Raw genomic sequence first — 18,826 nt, 5'->3', positions numbered from 1 at the left:
GCGTAGAGGACTCCGGGATCTCCAACGGAACGCAACCGGAGTCCACTTGGCGCGTTGCCCCGTCGGTGAGCTTGAAACTCACCACACCATCTGGTGTTCACGACGGTATGCGACCACACATACCGCCGTCCATCCCGGGATTGCTAGCCGGGCGGTTCGAGCTCCCACTCTTGCCGTCCGCAACCCCGGAAGCCCTCTTTTAGACGCCTCTTACGACAGGCAGAGGATACCGTAGCCCTATTCTGGTCCCGGAACTACAGGGACAAGTAAGGCTGCCCCTAGACCTACAATAACATTGTACGTTACTTTCTAATGTACAATAAGATTGACAGGCGCTCTAACCCCAAACGAGCAATTATATTGCACAATAATATGAATTGCACAATGTTTTCGTGTTCAGTCGGAGATTGAGTAAGGTTCTCTCCATAACAAAACACCTTGAGAAGTGGCGAAAGATGTATTAACATTCAAAAGTGTTTTGTACAGGACCTATTTTTAATTTAAAAACATTGATTGTTTGATGCATTGCATTATAAAAATATATGCATTAAAAAAATATGGTGCAATAAAAATTAAACTCGATGAAACTTTCGTTCAATCTTTGCGCAATTTTCAATATTAACACTAAACGGTCAATAATATTGCACAATTCTCAATATTTCACAATATATTTGGCGGTTAAGGCGGCCTCTAACTCTTAAATGACATACCATAGACACTCCGCCAAGTCTTAAAAAATATACGTTAATCACTTTATGAGAAATGATAATAATAGAATTTTAATACAATTTATAGTGCATGGAATAAACTAATCATATACCTGAACAAAATAATAAAAAGAAACTCTATATGTAATAGTTATAAGTAAATCATGTTGTTATGGCAATGAAATTCATTAAATGTCATGCCAAAATTGACAAAGACAAATATTTTTGACGTTAGTTAATTACGTTTGTGAAAAACTGAAAAGGGCGCCGCTATACTTACAAACATTTTTCTTCCCTAAAGTCGAATGTGCTAAATTACAAAATGAACCAACCGATTAACGTTAACGTTGAGCAGTTGAATTCAGCGCTGAGTTCACTGCGAACCTTGCGTTGTAGCGTGAGCCATGTCTTCGAAACGCTCGCAAATGGTTTGCGTCCTGACCACGGCGAGGATGGCAAAGACAAGTTCCTTTTGGAACTCCAAGAGCTCTTAAACAACGTGAATATTAACCTTCGAGACTTGGAGCAGACTGTGAATGCCTTACCGATACCCACTGCGCCATTTAACCTCGGAAACACAACGTTCCTCAGCCAAGAAACGACGCAAGAACGACAAGCGTTGTACACACAATTAGTAAACAGTTACAAGTGGACGGACAAGATACACGAGTACAGCTCCTTCGCACATTCGCTACTAAGCCAGAATTCTTTAAAACGGTCGTATATAAATTCTGGTAGCACGAAACGCCGCGGCAAGTTGCAAAGCAACCACAACGTCGCACCAGTACAAGTCGATAACGTTATAAACAACATCGATAGATCGTACAACGATATGAAAATATCTATTTCTCGACCATTTGCCAGCAATGCAGTCGTACAGATCAATCTCAGTCACGTCCTGAAAGCAATAGTTGCGTTCAAGGGCTTGCTTATGGAGTGGGTCATGGTAAAGGGCTATGGCGAGTCGTTGGACTTGTGGGTGGAGTCACGCCATAAAGTGTTTCGAAAAGTGACTGAAAATGCCCATGCAGCGATGCTCCATTTCTATTCTCCAACACTACCTGAGCTAGCTGTACGATCATTTATGACGTGGCTCCATAGCTATGTGAACCTCTTCAGTGAGCCCTGCAAGCGATGTGGCTGCCACCTGCACCACACGTCGCTGCTGCCGCCCGCGTGGCGTGACTTCCGCACCCTTGAACCCTTTCACGATGAGTGTAAACAATAGTCTTTGTGGTATTGAAGGGGAAAGCTGGAGACATAGGTTCCTGTAAAGTCTATGTCTCGCTTTCCTCTTCAATATCCAAGTGGTCATGTACTCAGTGAACTTGAGAAGTGTAGTGAATTAAGTGTATATAGACTACTTGTAATTGTATATGATATTTATGTCATCAATCATCTATAACTAAAGACGTTGGATAATGGATACCATAATGTTATGTTATATATTATGTTTAACCAGAAATTTGGTAGACTCATCATTGTGCGTCTAAATAATAATGTGTACTTCATAGTCGACCCACAATTATCCTATCGCTAGGTATGGGCATGGGTACAGTACAGCTTACTTCAATAATATGTAATTTTAATCACACACAAAGATGCCCATTATTATAACTTTGTCTGCCAATTTTTTTATAAATACAAGTGTACCATATCTCAACTATACAAGTGTATCAATGTATTTTTCATATTCCATTAAAACATTGTATAAATACTCGTATATAATGTGTAAAAATAGTTACAAATAGTATATAAGTGTTCAGTCTTCATACATAACATCCTGCATTTTCAAGTCATTTATGAAAGTTTAAAATGATGATTATCCATTTAATCTTGTACATAATTAATATTATTACATATTAACAAATGAATTTAGAAATAAAAACCACATTTATCTAGAACTTAAATTTATTACAGTCTTAACAGAAACATAACAATACAATAACTACATAAAAGGTTTGCACATGGCCATAGTGTGATCAACACCACAACTGACATCCAAGACATGAGCACCAACAGACACTTTTAGTGGGAAATGTTGGTCTTTAATGTGGCCTAGACCTAAACAGCCTTGCCTGTTCCTGCCCCACATGTATAAGTCTCCAGTGTTTGTGATGGCTGCCAGGTGACCAACCCCACAGGCCACCTTCGTCACCATGCCTTCGGGGTTGAACTCGTTTCTACCAAATAGTGCTGGGGGTATTAGTTTCGGCTTTGTCATGTGCTGGACGTTTGGTCCTAGCCCCAGAAGACCAAAGCCCCAAACAAATACATCACCATGTTCTGTAAATAAACATATGTTGTACCAATAAAATTTTTAATGTTTAAAAATAACTCCTTCATCAAACAAATGTAAATAGCCCTGTGAATATAAATGATTACATTGATGTAAAATTTACAGGAAACAAAATCATCTTTATTGCATTAAGATTTGAAATTAATGTGTAATGTATAAAAATAAGTAGTAAAAATAAATACTTTTTTTGCAATCATATTATAAAACAATTACCATTAGTAATTAAGCAGAAGGATCCACCAGAGGCGACGTCGACAATCTTCCCCAACCCTCTGGTGAAGTTGAGAAGGGAATATGACATGTTGACCTGGTCTTGCTTGGTCGCCATCGGCACTTGCCCATACTCTGAGTTACCCCAGCCGAAAAGCTCTCCATTATCTGTAAATACATTGAGCGAATTTGTAAATGATATCCTGGGATGCACTTTTCTTGTTTAAGGTACCAGTAATATATGGCTTCAGCTTAATATATGGCTAAGAAAAATTACACTAGCATTTACAAAAGACAACTAAATCCATCATGTCTGAAATAACTGATTTTTTTATAAACAACTGATTGACGCCAACTTAGAGTATAATGCTCCTGTGTTTCATATGAAACTGCAAATGGAAGTCATCGACCCCGCGCGATCTCTCCTCTACGCGACATGCTCTTTACAGAATTATTTATTCATATAAAACTAGTTACCATTCAAAGCCAGTACACAGTCAACACTAGAGGCCACCTTTACAATCTTCTCGCTAGTGACATCCCCTTTAACTGGGGCCGGTACACCCTGGTTCTCGTATGAACCAAGCCCCGTTTGTCCATCAGCTCCCCAGCCACACGCATACACCTTGCCAGATTCTGTTATAAACAAACTGAAAATGTTTTATTATTTAAATATGTAAGGCTGCTTAATATTAAGTAACTACATATACATTTTCAATCCATACTTCTATATAATGTATAAACCAAAAACATACTTAAGTATACACACATAATTTTAGACTACATCACTGTTGGTACGTGATTCCTACTCTATAATCCTACAATAAATATTATGTTTAAAAAATTTACGAGTTTCATTTAAGTGATATAATATTTTTATAGAAAACAATATGTAAAATTACAGTTAAAACTCGGTCACCTATGATCCTGTCCACAACAAATGTCAATGATGTTCTCCTTTCCCAGCCTCTTGATGTTGTGAGATGCCATGCTGCCTTTGTAGTCCTCATTAGCGTTTATCTTCCTGCCACACTGACCGTAAGCATTGTTACCAAGTGAGTATACCCCCTCATTGTCTGTTAGTATGAGTGTGTGTGCACGTCCTGCTGCTAATTTCTTAATCTAAAATCGTAAAACATATACATAAAAGAAACTTCTCAATAAATAACTGTGATCTTTGACTTAATCAGGATCGCTTTTCCAAACATAATGTCTCTTATCATTACTCTGTTTATTTACGGTACACATTTTAGTGATCAGAGGCTATTATAGTACAAGCAAAAGTAATTTGTTTAAAAGATATTCTTATTTACATCAAATTATTTTAATATTTATGGATGGGCAAAATGTAAACATTAAAAAAAAAGAACTTTACTAGTATTATTAAACATAGTAATATTAAAGATCTCACCTTACTTTCCAAAGACTTATATGGAATATAGATTGGTGCTGGACTAACTAGCATCTCAAGTGGATGACCAATACGAGGAGCATGGTAACCAATCTGTGAGTCTGTGTTGATACCAGTTCCAAACACCTTGTGTTGTTCATCTGCCTTCACCGAGGCCACAGTGAAGCCGTAACCACACGCTATGTTGGTTACCTGGAATTATGTAACATTTATAGTGGTTTGGCTGCAATCAATTATATATTTTAGTCATTACTTCTGTTTTATATGTAAGTCTTTCTCCAAAACCCCTGCCATTATATTGCAAGGAAAGAGGGATAGCAGCTCATTACAACTATTTTTGAACAGCGCAAAACTTCTGATGAAAATAAAATACTTGTTACTTACATCAAATCTCTCGCAGAAGCTAGATCTCATGGGATGCCAAACTAGACTGAAGTTATTCCTGTATTTCTTATTGCCCTTCTTGCCCCTGGGCATGTGGATGCCCAGAGCTCCCGTTTCTGCTAAGCCCCATACATAGACACGCCGATCTGAACTCTTGCTTACAGGATATTGAAATACTGGAAATTAAAGATGAAACATCACCATAACTAATTCTATGAAATATTTACGTAATACAAAACTTTGTTACACATGCAGATGCGTTGAGCAGAGGAAAGAATTTCAGATTAGTTGTAAGTATAATATAGAAATATAATTCTTTAACATGTAAAATTTAGATAAAAACAGCACATACACAAGTGTAAGTTGTGCTTAAATACAATATTCTATAAGGCTCGTCTGGCTACATATGGCCTCTTTTTAAGTAGATGGTCTCTTTTTAGTATGACTGCAGCAAAATTTTTCATTAAGGTAACTTACTTGGTAGTTGTTCTTCTTCATTTGGATCATGTATTTTCTTTTTAGTGGTCGCAGTACGATTAAAAGCTACTAAAGGCAAACTGAGTCCTCGCTGTTTCAAAAACACTTTAATCGTATTCATGTTATTCAAGTATGTTCATAGCAGTTTCAATAAATTAGGACCTACTAAAATTTTGGGGTTATATACTGCCTTGCAACATATTAATTTCGATAAATTAGAACATAATTCTCAATTTACACAAAAATTCTATATAATTTTAAGCAACTTTACAAATATAACACATTAATTGCAAACCTATAATATATGTAAACTTTTGAAATGAATTATTGAAATAAAATTGCAACAAATTTTGAATCAACTTCTGGCACTTGACAGTACATGACATAACAATTGTCAATTTTGACATTGTCATTTATTAGCACAGCTGATCAATGCTTGTTATTCCGGTATTCCTCCAAGAATGTACTAATTCATATAAACTGACCTTGGACATTTACCTTTAGCAAAAATTCAAACGTAAGATCTAAACAAAACTGTGAATACCTGTAATATTTTCTGGTAAATATGTTACTCCCTTGTATACCCTTATATCTTATTGCTCAGGATAATCAAGCAGATTGCAGTAAAAATATTTCACCCTTACAACCTACTCTTGCTTTGAACTAAGATATACCTCGTAACATCGTGAAATTACAAAGTTATAATATGTTACCTAATAAATAATTTCATTCTGCATGCAGCAGGCATAAAACTTCATTACATACACGGGGATACTATAACAATTATTTTCATACAAAAAAAAACACATGACTTTCACAAGAAATATATTAATAATATGAATAAAATAATAATTAAGATCTAATACAGACACTGAACACAAAATAAGAACTACTTAATCTTGGATAGTAGATTAGCTCGAAACTGCGTATTCTGGAACAGTGCCTTGACTAGGCTTCTGAGCTCTTCCGTGTTAAAGTGGACAGCGAGAGGGCCATTGCCATCATTCCAGTGGTGCTCTATGTCCTTGAGCGACCCCTTCAGGACAAAGATTAGTTCTTGCAACTTTATCCAAGATTTGACATGCGTTTCGACGTCGGTTGGATCCTAGAATAATAAAAAGTAATTAACACGAGAAATATTTTCCTACATAAATGCAATCTAATCATAAAGTTCTTTTTTGTGGAATAGAGAACAGAATTTTATTTTGTTTAGTAGTTTTTATAAAGTAACAATGTCTTTCACACTCTCACCACATGCAACCTTGTTAAAAGCAAGCAATGTGTTAAATGTGAAACTACCTCCCATGGAAATCATTTGAAAACACATGGTATACATCTCGATAAACATGTTGCAAATGTCTATCAAAAAATGACCCGAATTGCTTCGAGAAAAGAATGGTACGGACGTGCCGCTTTTTTTTTGTTTTTTGGCTCGACTTGGCGGAGGCACTGCCGTGCCTCCAGATATGTTAATAATTATTTACATAAGGTGGCCTGTTGTAGTATGTATGAAGTTAACATTGTACATACAGCATAATTAAGTGCATGCCAACATAATAACACAAGAAAACACGATTTACGAAAAAATAAAATAGCATCGGCTTTAGGTAGAGCTCCTGTTCTGTACAAACTTGATTACTGATGTCCATGGGGAACAAGACCAATTAGCATTAAATTAAACGGTGAAAGCACGAATCTACAATATACAAGTGGCTTACCAAGAACAGCTGAGGAGCCTTCTGTACGACAAGTGAGTACATGTCAGTGAGCTGTGTCGCCATCTCCATCGAAATGTCCTCCACAGTGCACACTCGGTGTATGAGCTCGTCAATGAACATGTTCACCAGTGTTGCCATTAACCTGGAAACACAATAGTTTTAATTTTTATATGACAGAAACAAAGGTAAAATAATTTTATAGCACTCTGTGACCTAAACCCGCATTTACGCCACGCATTTCTGTGTCCAAAGTAACCGATTTTTACACCGTACAAATATTAATACACTACCCTCACAGTTTTAAAAAATAAACATATCAAAAAATATCAAATTTCAATGGTTTTGGTTGTGTCACATTTTTATTGTTTTTTTAATTCATTATTTTTAGTTTCAATCATTTATAAGTTTCAAAATAATTATCATATTTTTTCATATTACTTCACAAGTATAAGCGGGTTTATGTCACACGAGCTATAAAATAGTATACGATACTTGTGACACGCCGTGCAAAAATAGGCTACTTTGGCCACGCGTATCGTAATGTACTATTATTTTAATGTGTAGATTCTCCACTTAGCCGCCAAATAGGGTTTTATAAATGCTATGTTCTCCGTAGCCTTTTTAATGTCTTTGCCATTTATCAAGGAGTCAGCTGGAATAATTTTATTTATGAGACTGAATACTCTAGTGAAAAAAAATAATTGTATATATTAGTGCAGAAAGTCAGTTTTAGGAACTAGAAATGATAAATTCAATATTACTTATACAATAATGACTTACCGTGTAAAAACGTTACCAGGAAAAACTCCAATCCATACATTCTTTAGCAATTGCAACTGTCTCAGGCACTGTCGCACTGCTGCTTCAGCGTTTTCACTCAAAACATCCTTCACATCAATGCAATTTAGGTCTGAAAAAAGAAGATAAAAATATCTTAGTACATAACAATACATCTCAGAATTCCATGCTTACCATATGCTATAATATAACATTTCTTAATACATTACAATTAACTTGAAGGTTCGTAATTAGATGTCTCCTCTTTGATACCTCATGGCTATAGTAAGGTGACGTTTCAGTAATATTAAGTAAATTGAGATTTTGTTATGAGTAACTAAAGGTCACAACCCTTACCTGATGACCGAATATTATCTAGAATCTGCTTTCTCTGTTGTTGCATATGTATAGTCAGATGCTTATACCCGAGTTCCCTCATCTTTTGAACCAGATCCACAAATCCGATGGCATAGTCCACCTCAGGCACTCCCATTAGGTTCAGCCACTTGTCCCCCAGGGTAAGCAAATTGTGCGCCAGGTACATACAATTGTTGTGGAATAGAGCTGAAAAGGAAGCCCAACTTTAATTATAAGTTAACAAAATGGTATATAAATAATTTAGTTGTAAACAAAGTAATGTGCACGAACCAACATATTGTGGGATTGTTTGTAGAAAGTTTTCATGGTGATAAGGTACGACCGCATCGTACAGTTCAAAGATCAACCGCACTGTGCAGTAGAGCTTCTTACACACCGCGTCAGAGCACTGCACTGCTTGTTCCATCACCACATACACAAGGTCCAACAGTTCTTGCGCCGATTTCGATATCATACACCGCGGAAAGTAAAATAGACTGTTAGGGATAGTCTTCTCCAACACTTCCAGAGCTTCTGTCGCATTTTCAATATCAGACACGTCAATATCTGATGCATCATGTTCTGGAATTTTTTCGACTCCTATCGACATCGTGACGCTCAAGTCCTTCAACATTATAGTACGAGCAGTCTCCAAGAAGTGCTCACTAGAACGATCCGCGAATAAAACATCCATGTCATTCACATAGTGCAGTATTGAGAAACTGTTGTCATCCGGAAAGAAATTTGTCTTGACAAGAAAATGCTGAAAATCAGCTATTTGAGAAGTCACAGAATCATAGTTCTGGAGATCATTCAAATTGTGTGGCACAGTGTCTTTAAAACAATTATCTACTAAGTCCTCACAAAACTCATTACTTATTATTCGACCTATCATTGACAAAAGATTACAATCACCACTAAACTTAACATTTAGTCTCTTTGAAATAAAACTAAAAAATTTCCTCAAATTCGACATAACAACTTCAAATTCGGGCTTGAATTCACGTTTGTAAGTCACATTAATGTTAATTTCCCTATCCGTAATCAAAACCACCTCACAGTCGTCATGAATTATCTTTTTCAACACTTCTTCTAAAATAAATTTGGCAAAATGTGACACCTTTTCTTCTAATCTCTTGCTCTTATCTAGGGCTTCTAAAACATCAACAACTATAGAAGATTGCTCCAGTGGAAGTGATATGGTAACAGCAGATTTGCGCGTCCCAGTACTTTTCTCGTATGCTAACATTTGTTTCCATTCTTGGTTAAGTTCAACAAGTAAGGCATCAAAAGTTTCTTGTGCAGTTTTTTGTGTGTTGTAATATACATCCAATTCGCCGATTCCCTCGGCTGGTGATTCTAGAAACTGTAGTAATTCATAAATAGCTGTAATTGATCTTGTATAGCTGCGCGCATCTTTAGCATCATTAAACTCTTTCAAGTACCTTCCATACTGAATTATATCTAGAACAATATCGAGAGCAAATCCATTGCACTCCAATTCATTTGCAATCTGATCATGGTTTTCAATAGACTTAATAATGTCTGCCATTGTTTCTTGTTCAATCTCTATTTTGCACGCCCTCATTTCATCTAAAAGAGATTTGCTCTCAGCATACAATTCACCAGTCTCTTTTAACATAGATTGCACATCAAAGTTAATATACTGTAGATAAGACCTTGTGTCTGCTTTAATTTGTTCTATTGCTTTAATAACTAGTGGTATTTTTTCAGTGGGATGCCACACTGAGTCTTTGGAATCTACTATACTACCAAGTATATTATCTATATCAAACTCTGCCAACGCCATTTTAGTGTTTTCTTTTGGACTTATCTTTTTTAATGGTAGGCACCGCCTTGTATTCTGTGTGTTTCTGTGACTCACTCCTGTGGGTATGTTGTCTACTACGTGAACTGTGATAGTTGTTAGAGCTCACAGTGTTACGTAATGTGTTGACAAGGAATCGTTTGTTAGTTTTGGGTTGTGGCTTAGCTTTGATCCAACCTGATGGGCCTTGTTGTTCAGCTCTGATAGCACCTTGGACAGCCTCTTGAATAAGCTCATCCACTGCTAATCTGGAACAAACTTCCAATATAAAGTAAACAAAATTTAAACAGGCGAAATCTAGAATCTAAAATTCATTGTGTTAAACTATCAATATGAGAAAAGATTTTTAAAAATGCATTGAATCACGTCAATATAATCATTCGTAATCGACAAATGTGCTAATAAGACGCTAATACAACTGTCATTTACTAGATTTTTTGCATCATCGATTCTGCGTCTATTAAGGCTTGGCCAAACAACCTTAGTGTAACCGACCTTAGCGTAATCAAATTCTAGGTTTTAATTGATGTTTTAATTGCATAAATTGTGTCAATTAAATAGGATTGGTTAGTTAGGTTTTGGTTAGACGGTTTAATCAATACAAAAAATAGGACCCCAGGAAGCAGGGTTCCATCAACCTTAGTATACTCAAATTCTAGGTTTAAATTGGTGTTTTAATTGGATAAATTGTGTCAATTAAATAGAATTGGTTGGTTAGGTTCTGGTTAGACGGTTTAATAAATACAGAAATAGGAACCCCGCAAACAGGGGTTCCGTCGACCTTAGTATACTTAAATTCTAGGTTTAAATTGCCGTTTTAATTGTTTCAGAACTTGCTTATAGAGTATTTATGAGGGGTGAGATGGAGGAGGTTGGTTTCTTTCAATATCATGTACATCCCCTAATTTTCCCCTAATTTCCCCCTTCACAGGGGAACTTACTATGACCTCCCAAAAATCAACATCAAATTCGACGCGTCATAAAGCACAGTTTTACCAAAATTTTGTTTATTATAATCTGATTCAAGTTATTGAGTATCTATGTTTAGTTTTATTTTTTAGGCTTAAATAATTAAATATGTAAATGTTCTAAAGTTTGATGGTGTAAACAATAATTATTACAATAAAAATGCAACAAATACATGGCTTTCACCAACAGTAATTTAACATAAATCATGATATTATAAAAAATATTTTAAAATACACATACTTTTCCAAGGCTTTATCGTCTAAAGGTTCTTTATCGGGTTCTTTGGTAGCATCTTCTTTTTCGGTCATAGTTTGATAACACTTTTTGTAACTACTATGCGCTTAAATTAACGTAATGTAATAACTAAAATAATCTACACATTTTAGAGAAATTCCATCTCTACGCAAAACAATATTACACTGTGAAGTGAATCGTCAATATTCCGATTTTTTAACATTATCACAATACGATACGATACAGCCAGCTTCTCTTCATTCATTCGTTTTTAACTTAGGTGCGTTCAAATTAAACACTATTTTCAAAGTGACCTACTTTTATTATTTTATTGCTTTTATTAAAGTATTTTATTACTTTACGTATTTATATTAGTTTTTGTATAGAATTTTGGAAGGTGATAAGTACTTAAGCCTGTTTTTTATAATAAACTAAAGCCTGTTTTAATTTATTTCAATAAGGAAAAAACAATTAAATCGTATCTTACATCAATCTTATTCCTTGAGTTAGTAAAAAAATATACATAAATATGAAAATCCAGTATAAGTAACAAGTAAATCAAAAATGAAATAAATATTTTAGCAATATTTCATTTCTTTTATGAATGCACCAATAACTGTAAATTTTATAAACTGGTAATTTTTATTACGCGTGGAGAGAAACGTCAGCCACGTAGTTGTCAACGTAACTTCACGGCTTTCGACTTTTCTTTTCATTTTACTTCACATCAAAAGGTTATTATTACATTTTATTAATTTTGCATTTTCTGTTTGAAGTATTCATTTAAAAGGCTAGAACTAACTAGCTATTACTTATTTGAAGATTTTTATTAGTAAATTCATTCAAGTTTTGGGTGGAATCGAATAGTGATACGGGAACAGTTTGTAGGACACATCTTTATTTGAATTTTTGGCGTATTTCAGACAGAATGGCCGCGAAATTACTGACTGTATTGTTGATCGTCGCCGCCGCTGTGACGGCTGACGAGGAGGCGGCGTTTGCGAAGCTGCTCGTATCAAAACAAGTGCTGAACAAATACTTGGTAGAAAACATGGATATCCTGATCAAATACACGCTGTACAACGTTGGAACCGCGCCAGCAGTGGACGTGAAGCTGGTGGACAACGGTTTCCACCCGGAAGTGTTCTCGGTGGCCGGCGGGCAGCTGACGGCGCACATCGACAGGATCGCGCCGCAGACCAACGTGTCCCACGTCGTCACCGTCCGCTCCAATAAGTTCGGCTACTTCAACTTCACAGCTGCTGAAGTCACGTACAAACCCACTGAAGATTCCACTGAGGTAAGTTAATAAAACTACTGTATTGTACTGTACAGATAATATTATCTACGGACAATATATACATTATTGTCCTTGTAGCATATGTGTAAGTCTTGGCAAAAGTAATCATTGCTTTCCATAGATATCGACAACATACAATGAAGTCAGCAGTGCTCTGTGTGATTTAAGGGATATGCATCAATTTCTCAACACTATTTTCTTTTTTAATCACAGATAGCCTAGTGGTTTCAAATTGGGCCTTTTAACTATTACATTTTCTTTCTTGTAAAACTTGTATTGAATTTTAAATTTTACTGACTATCTCTTTATTATTAGTACCTAATCAGAACCTAATCAAACATAAATAATATATATACATTTTAATGGAAACTATGTCATTTATTTCAGGTGCAATACGCAATTAGTAGCTCTCCTGGTGAAGGTGCTATTGTTGCATTCAAGGACTACGACCGAAAGTTCTCATCACACATCCTGGACTGGGCGGCCTTCGCTGTGATGACCCTCCCCTCACTCGCCATTCCCTTCGGCCTCTGGTACTCCTCCAAGACCAAGTACGAGAAGCTGGCCAAGCCCAAGAAGACCCATTAGTCAACTAGTGTTAGTTATAGAGACTGCTCATGTTGATTACGAGTGAATTGTGTGATGTAAATGTTAATAGGTATAATTGTGTGAATGCACAGCTGTTACAATCTGGTGGATATAACTTATTACTACCTCTAATTGCCCTAAAATGTTAGCATTTGATATTGTATGGATATTTGTTGTGAATCAAATGCAGTTTGTACATGAAAATAGTTGCAAATTTGAAAAAAAAATGTTATAATTATGGAGTGTTATAAATGAAGTGTGATCAAAGGGTACAGCATTAGCAATTTCCACTCATCCTCCATTATGTCCATTCACCTGTAATTTGTTAATAATTTATATGATCAATAAGAAGTAATTTTTATAAAGATATATTGCATTTATTTAAACCCTGTTTTGTAAGTTTCGTTGTAGGCACGTCCAAGATGTAGGTGCAGTAAGTAGAAATAATAATAATTATGAGATCATTCTGCCTATAAGAACCATCTTCGTTTGCAACATTTTAAACATAACTTTTGACCAGCGATTAATAAATTGTGTTATATGTATTACATTGGCACATTTAAAATGGTTTTCACCACCTTTCCCAAAAATCAAGAAAAATATACCTTGTATGTATATCGTTGTCCCGCTGCGACCGCAAGTGAGAGCGTTTAAGCGCTGCCCTTTTTATTTTTTAACAAAACGCGCAAGTGTACTACCGCGTCAGTTTTAGCGGACGCCCCCACCCGTGAGATATGTACGTTTTATAGGCAGAATGTCTTTAACAACCACAAAAGCAGTGATAGCCTAGTGGTTCAAACTCGTCTCTCGATCGCGTTGTCCGAGTTTCTAAGCCCAGACACACCTCTGATTTACAAAAGTAATGTGCGTATTAGAATTTAATTATCACTTGCTTTAACAGTAAAGGAAATATCGTGAGGAAACCTGCATACCTAAACATAAAAAAAAGGTTCAAAGGTATGTCCCGTGCCTAGCACGTGTCTCAAATCAAAGTACTAGTGATGAGTTGATATGAACCACGATGACAACTTTCAAAGATATATTTATTTCGTTTTGCATCCATTGTCATTAACGAAAGTATAATAGGAATGTTAATACACTCTGTGGTAATAACCAGACAAGGAGGTGCCTCAGATAAGAACAAAAACCAAGTTATCATTGATTTAAAACAATCGGTTACTGCCTGATTACGATGAAATGTAACAATGGACTTCCACGTTTGCCCAAGTGCAGCTTACGCCCTCTAGTAACTCAATTTCAACTTTGGTTGGCCAAGATTGGTTAAGGTTAATTATCAGTGTTATTAATTGTTGATCGAAGATTATTACTAACGGGCCATAATAAGTAGAGGCACGTAACCCATATTCTGTACCACTAAAAACACGTTTTTTGTATATCATAGAAGCAACAAATGACCATGCAGTCCACCTAATGGTAAGTGGCAACTGCCGCCGCAGATTAGAAGAAAATCTTACAGAAAGACTGTCACAAATGCGTTGCTACCCCTGATGACTAAATTGTAACGCTTTGGATCAAGTTGTCTCCCTTCCCATACTATTAAAAGCAAAACATAGCAACATTTAACAATGTTGTTATTAGGCAAAAATAGCGAAGGTGGTGCTTCCGGAGTCGAAGCAACAAAGGTTTTTCTACCTTCAATAAGTAGATACGTAAGTTACTTATATTGAATTGTCTCAAACCTACTTTGAACGATGCACATTTCGATTAAGTTTAACCCTTATATCCTTAAATAGTACCTATCTATATCTACCTACTGCACGTTTACATTATGTATTTAAGGAAACAGGTAACATCAATCAGGATTACACATGTAGGTACGGGGCACAGAGTACTTTATAATATTAGGAAGTACGGGGTGCCTATTAAAGAATGTGTAATGATTATGCTATTTGAGATAATTACGTGACTATTAATGAGTAAGCTAAATGCTAATGTAATGTAAGCTAATGAAAATAACTTTGCTCGCCATTATTTATGTACTTAGTATTAAACTGGACTGAACTGAAGGACTGATTTCAATTCCTAATACAGCTTTACATTATAGTTAACAAATTGTTGCCGATAATTGTATGTATTTTAGCCAATAACGACTGCTTAATATTAAAAAAACGTAGTGTTTATAATTCTCATTGGACATCGTTATCTTGCCTTTTAAGTTCGAGCGTACTTCCATTATTGGTATGACGTAATGCAATATCGCTAAACATTTTACTTTGTTTAGGTATTCTGTGCCAAAACAGACTGGAATTCTTTATTAAATCAATACAGCACTATAAAAATCCCACCAAGTATAGAGTTGACAATATGTTTTTAGGTGGGAGCTACTTCATGGAATCAAAATAGCTCTATGAACTTGTGTTGTACAGTCACTCGGTATTACTCACAATAAGTTTTTATGAACGATCGTTGTTATCTGAAAGTAAATATTGTTGCAATTAATTTCTTATGTAGGTTACATCAACTCAACCGGGGGGTTTTTGGTGCGGTAAAAATCCCACATAACCCGGCGTCAGCCCCACGTCGTCAGGATTTGAAGATTTCCCCCTCATTAAAAAAAAGGAAAAAAAAGGTTACAACAACTAGGTAGGTACCTATAGCTAGTGGTAGTTGTGCGTTTATTGTCAATATAAGCTTAAGCTCTTGACGAAGATAAATTTCGGCCCTGGCCCTCGCGAATCCTTTCTGAGAAGAATGTTAAGGCCATGAGCATGCTAGCCAATTGATTACTAATTGAGGGTTGATACACTTCACATACAAAAAAATAAAAGAGCTCTTGTATGTAGGTTTTCCTGTTTTCTTCATTGTCACACGAAAGTGATGATTAATGAATTTCTTCGAATAATCAGTGCATGTCGAGAATTCTCCCGAATCAACAGTATTGAAAGTCCTACGTCAGTAGGATAATATATCTATGATTGAAAGGGAACATTATATATTATCAATCAGGCTGTTAATTCTATTTTGTCTGAACGATTGGCTTATGAAGATTCCTACAAAAATATGGTAGAGATTTGATAATAGTCTCCAACATTAACAAGATGTTTGTAATTTTCTCAATGACTTAACTTACTAAGAAGGCCGTCTTAGAATCGAAACCGCTAAAATAAGTTGTTATTATTATTTAAGGAAACGGTAAAAAATAGCATTGAGTAATCGTCAATGCAACACAATTAATTTATTTTTAGTGTCAATGACTAAATAAAAACCCACCATTTTGTTTATAATATAAAATATAAATCGCCGTGTCTGGCTTACGTATTCAGGTAGTACCTACCTACTTACTTATTCGTATTTATACCCCCATATAAAGATTGAAATCTCAATCAACGAGATATCTCACGCTAAAAATACAGCAAAATTCATTCAAATGGTATAAATTCGTAATTATCATAATACAAAATTCCATGTTTATGGATTTCTATGTAATAAAAATATATTTATTACAGCCTTATTAAAACTGGTTTAAGAATTCGTTAACCTGCTTAATTGTTAATAAACGACAAATAAATGAATGCAAATCGGTTACTCAGTCTGTGTCTATGTCTTAAATGTCATAGTTAATGCCCTGTTTTCGGTTTACTGATAATGCTATTTATAATATTCTTACAAATGCGAAGATTAGTTTATGTAGGGATATAAAGATAAATTTAATTTATCTATAAATGGGTCTATGTCTACCCCGGGTTTCACTCCGGTGGTAGCGAGCAAAATATAGCCTTCGTTACTCCTGGATAATACTTATAGCTTTTTATAGTAAAATAATTGTGCAATCCAGTCAAAATTTCGGAGACAAATTTAAGTCGTCCAGATATTATGCTATCTATCGGTTACTGAATAATATGTAGTTTGTATTTATAGGATACTACAGAAATAATATAATATCAAGACGAAATCATTAAGATACATTTATTTTCAAGACAATTAAATGACAAGTAAAATCTTCTAAAAATGTACATACATGCCACCCCAACACTTATTTATAAATATATATATCAAAATCAACAAATTCAACTAGTGTGATACGGGATCGCCAAAATGTACAACTGGTTTAATATTACGTTTCAACCTGGCGTTCTCCATCGGCGTGCTTGGACCGGTAACCTGTGGACTAACAGCCAACGGACTTGAAATTTTCGGTTCATAAATCCTTGTACCTGCCGGAGGAGAAGCCAGCCATATTCGGTTGCTGAAACCGACGCTCGGAGTATTAATGCCGCATATGAATTTCGTTAGTGAACATTTGACCATAAATATTGTTCATAAGATTTGGACACATCTTTTTAAGATGCCCCTTCTTGTTACATACTCTGCAAACATAATTCCGAAATTTGCATGTAATTGTCCCGTGCTGTCGACCACATACACTGCACCGTATTTGGTTGTCTTGACCTTCATTTGCGTTTATTCCTCTCTGTTGTTGTCTATATGTCATTTTTCGCCCAAACGCTCTTTGAGCTTGACTCGTGTCAGTTCTATGTCCGCTATTTGAACGATAACTATTTGGTAAATTTCCACCAAGTGATTTTAATGGTATTTTGGTGTACTCAGAAATTCCATGATGACAAGACGACTCTACCATTGCATCATGTATCTCCACAGGACATTTGACTGCGGCCGCATTCTTTTCCGCCGCTTCTATAGCCACCGCCAATTTATATGCCTTTTCAAAGGACAAATCTTCTTCTACAAAAAGTCTCTGTCTCATCGTTCCGCTATTTAATCCGCAAACAAATTGATCCCTTAAACTATCCTCCAACCATGTCCCGAATGCACATCCTTTAGACATTTTTTTAAGTACTGCTACATAATCAGAAATGGTTTCATCACCGCTTTGTTTTCTATTACGAAATTTGTACCGTTCCGCTAATAAACTGGGTTTTGGTTGCAAATGATTTTGCATTATGAGTATCAAGTCTGCAAATTTCTTACTAGCAGGCTTATCCGGGGTACAAAGTGTAACGAGGAGTTCATAACTCTGCGCGCCCATTAGGGTAATTAAAATCGGAACTTTATGCACTTCCTTTGTATTATTTACAATGAAATATTGTTCTAATCTCTCAATATACATACCCCAGTCATCATTCGCCATGTCAAAATGTTCAATTTTTCCGACAGCCATATTTTTTAAAAATTCTTCGAATTACAGTAATAATATGAACATAAATTCCATCCTCGTCGCCAAATGAATAATATGTAGTTTGTATTTATAGGATACTACAGAAATAATATAATATCAAGACGAAATCATTAAGATACATTTATTTTCAAGACAATTAAATGACAAGTAAAATCTTCTAAAAATGTACATACATGCCAGTTACCTATTATGAATATAGCCAGGTTTATATGGAATTAAAAAGTAAAGTTGAATTATCATGAAACATATAACATAATACAATAACACAGTATTTTATAAAAAATGGATATTAAGTAGGTACATTTAACCTGTTCGCACAACAAATGTAGATACGTTATCAGTATTTGAAAAGGTGACAATTAGTCGTTTGTCGTGACCATTTCCGTACATCGTGTGTGTATTTATTATT

At 35.4% G+C, this 18,826-nt stretch overlaps 6 protein-coding genes across 6 annotated transcripts; 2 read left to right on the top strand and 4 right to left on the bottom strand.

Annotated features, from left to right (window-relative positions):
* The first annotated feature begins 929 nt into the window (after window positions 1-929).
* Window positions 930-2,602, top strand: MED27 (mediator complex subunit 27). Its single transcript, XM_073082999.1, has one exon. It carries the CDS (start codon window positions 1,030-1,032, stop codon window positions 1,933-1,935), a length of 906 nt encoding a protein of 301 aa, XP_072939100.1. The 5' UTR covers window positions 930-1,029; the 3' UTR covers window positions 1,936-2,602.
* LOC140749808 (RCC1-like G exchanging factor-like protein) lies at window positions 2,601-5,862 on the bottom strand. The gene is made up of 7 exons (XM_073082983.1): window positions 5,489-5,862; window positions 5,012-5,187; window positions 4,628-4,819; window positions 4,136-4,338; window positions 3,694-3,866; window positions 3,220-3,384; window positions 2,601-2,993 (listed from the first exon to the last, which is right to left on the bottom strand). The coding sequence occupies exons 1-7, from the start codon at window positions 5,607-5,609 to the stop codon at window positions 2,656-2,658; spliced, it is 1,368 nt and encodes a 455-aa protein (XP_072939084.1). The 5' UTR covers window positions 5,610-5,862; the 3' UTR covers window positions 2,601-2,655.
* A 434-nt stretch (window positions 5,863-6,296) lies between these two features.
* On the bottom strand, window positions 6,297-10,150 carry Zw10 (Zeste-white 10 kinetochore protein). Its single transcript, XM_073082967.1, has 5 exons — window positions 8,632-10,150; window positions 8,341-8,547; window positions 7,987-8,116; window positions 7,207-7,348; window positions 6,297-6,593 (listed from the first exon to the last, which is right to left on the bottom strand). The coding sequence occupies exons 1-5, from the start codon at window positions 10,148-10,150 to the stop codon at window positions 6,378-6,380; spliced, it is 2,214 nt and encodes a 737-aa protein (XP_072939068.1). The 3' UTR covers window positions 6,297-6,377.
* A 1-nt stretch (window position 10,151) lies between these two features.
* LOC140749815 (protein POLR1D-like) lies at window positions 10,152-11,615 on the bottom strand. Its single transcript, XM_073083011.1, has 2 exons — window positions 11,378-11,615; window positions 10,152-10,416 (listed from the first exon to the last, which is right to left on the bottom strand). Exons 1-2 carry the CDS (start codon window positions 11,443-11,445, stop codon window positions 10,152-10,154), a joined length of 333 nt encoding a protein of 110 aa, XP_072939112.1. The 5' UTR covers window positions 11,446-11,615.
* A 360-nt stretch (window positions 11,616-11,975) lies between these two features.
* SsRbeta (signal sequence receptor beta) lies at window positions 11,976-13,628 on the top strand. The gene is made up of 3 exons (XM_073082958.1): window positions 11,976-12,105; window positions 12,295-12,671; window positions 13,059-13,628. Exons 2-3 carry the CDS (start codon window positions 12,300-12,302, stop codon window positions 13,257-13,259), a joined length of 573 nt encoding a protein of 190 aa, XP_072939059.1. The 5' UTR covers window positions 11,976-12,105; window positions 12,295-12,299; the 3' UTR covers window positions 13,260-13,628.
* Window positions 13,629-17,487: 3,859 nt separating this feature from the next.
* Window positions 17,488-18,592, bottom strand: LOC140748057 (uncharacterized). The gene has a single exon (XM_073080756.1). The coding sequence runs from the start codon at window positions 18,397-18,399 to the stop codon at window positions 17,488-17,490; it is 912 nt and encodes a 303-aa protein (XP_072936857.1). The 5' UTR covers window positions 18,400-18,592.
* Window positions 18,593-18,826: the final 234 nt, after the last annotated feature.

This window comes from Epargyreus clarus, unplaced genomic scaffold (genome assembly GCF_041222505.1).
Source record: "Epargyreus clarus isolate Ecla_fem2 unplaced genomic scaffold, WU_Ecla_fem_2.2 ptg000003l, whole genome shotgun sequence".
Lineage (NCBI taxonomy): Eukaryota > Metazoa > Arthropoda > Insecta > Lepidoptera > Hesperiidae > Epargyreus > Epargyreus clarus.
This window is presented reverse-complemented; position numbering and strand designations above follow the sequence as displayed.

Coding starts and splice junctions, on each gene's coding strand:
- LOC140749808 (XM_073082983.1), bottom strand. CDS start 5,609: ATGAATACGATTAAAGTGTTTTTGAAACAGCGAGGACTCAGTTTGCCT. Junction 4,339..4,627: donor ATAAGTCTTTGGAAAGTAAG/GTGAGATCTTTA, acceptor TTACGATTTTAG/ATTAAGAAATTAGCAGCAGG. Junction 3,867..4,135: donor TGTTGTGGACAGGATCATAG/GTGACCGAGTTT, acceptor AAACATTTTCAG/TTTGTTTATAACAGAATCTG.
- LOC140749815 (XM_073083011.1), bottom strand. CDS start 11,445: ATGACCGAAAAAGAAGATGCTACCAAAGAACCCGATAAAGAACCTTTA. Junction 10,417..11,377: donor GACGATAAAGCCTTGGAAAA/GTATGTGTATTT, acceptor AGTTTGTTCCAG/ATTAGCAGTGGATGAGCTTA.
- MED27 (XM_073082999.1), top strand. CDS start 1,030: ATGAACCAACCGATTAACGTTAACGTTGAGCAGTTGAATTCAGCGCTG.
- Zw10 (XM_073082967.1), bottom strand. CDS start 10,150: ATGGCGTTGGCAGAGTTTGATATAGATAATATACTTGGTAGTATAGTA. Junction 7,349..7,986: donor CCTGGTAACGTTTTTACACG/GTAAGTCATTAT, acceptor TTGTGTTTCCAG/GTTAATGGCAACACTGGTGA. Junction 6,594..7,206: donor AGGCTCCTCAGCTGTTCTTG/GTAAGCCACTTG, acceptor TTATTATTCTAG/GATCCAACCGACGTCGAAAC.
- SsRbeta (XM_073082958.1), top strand. CDS start 12,300: ATGGCCGCGAAATTACTGACTGTATTGTTGATCGTCGCCGCCGCTGTG. Junction 12,672..13,058: donor CCACTGAAGATTCCACTGAG/GTAAGTTAATAA, acceptor CATTTATTTCAG/GTGCAATACGCAATTAGTAG.
- LOC140748057 (XM_073080756.1), bottom strand. CDS start 18,399: ATGGCTGTCGGAAAAATTGAACATTTTGACATGGCGAATGATGACTGG.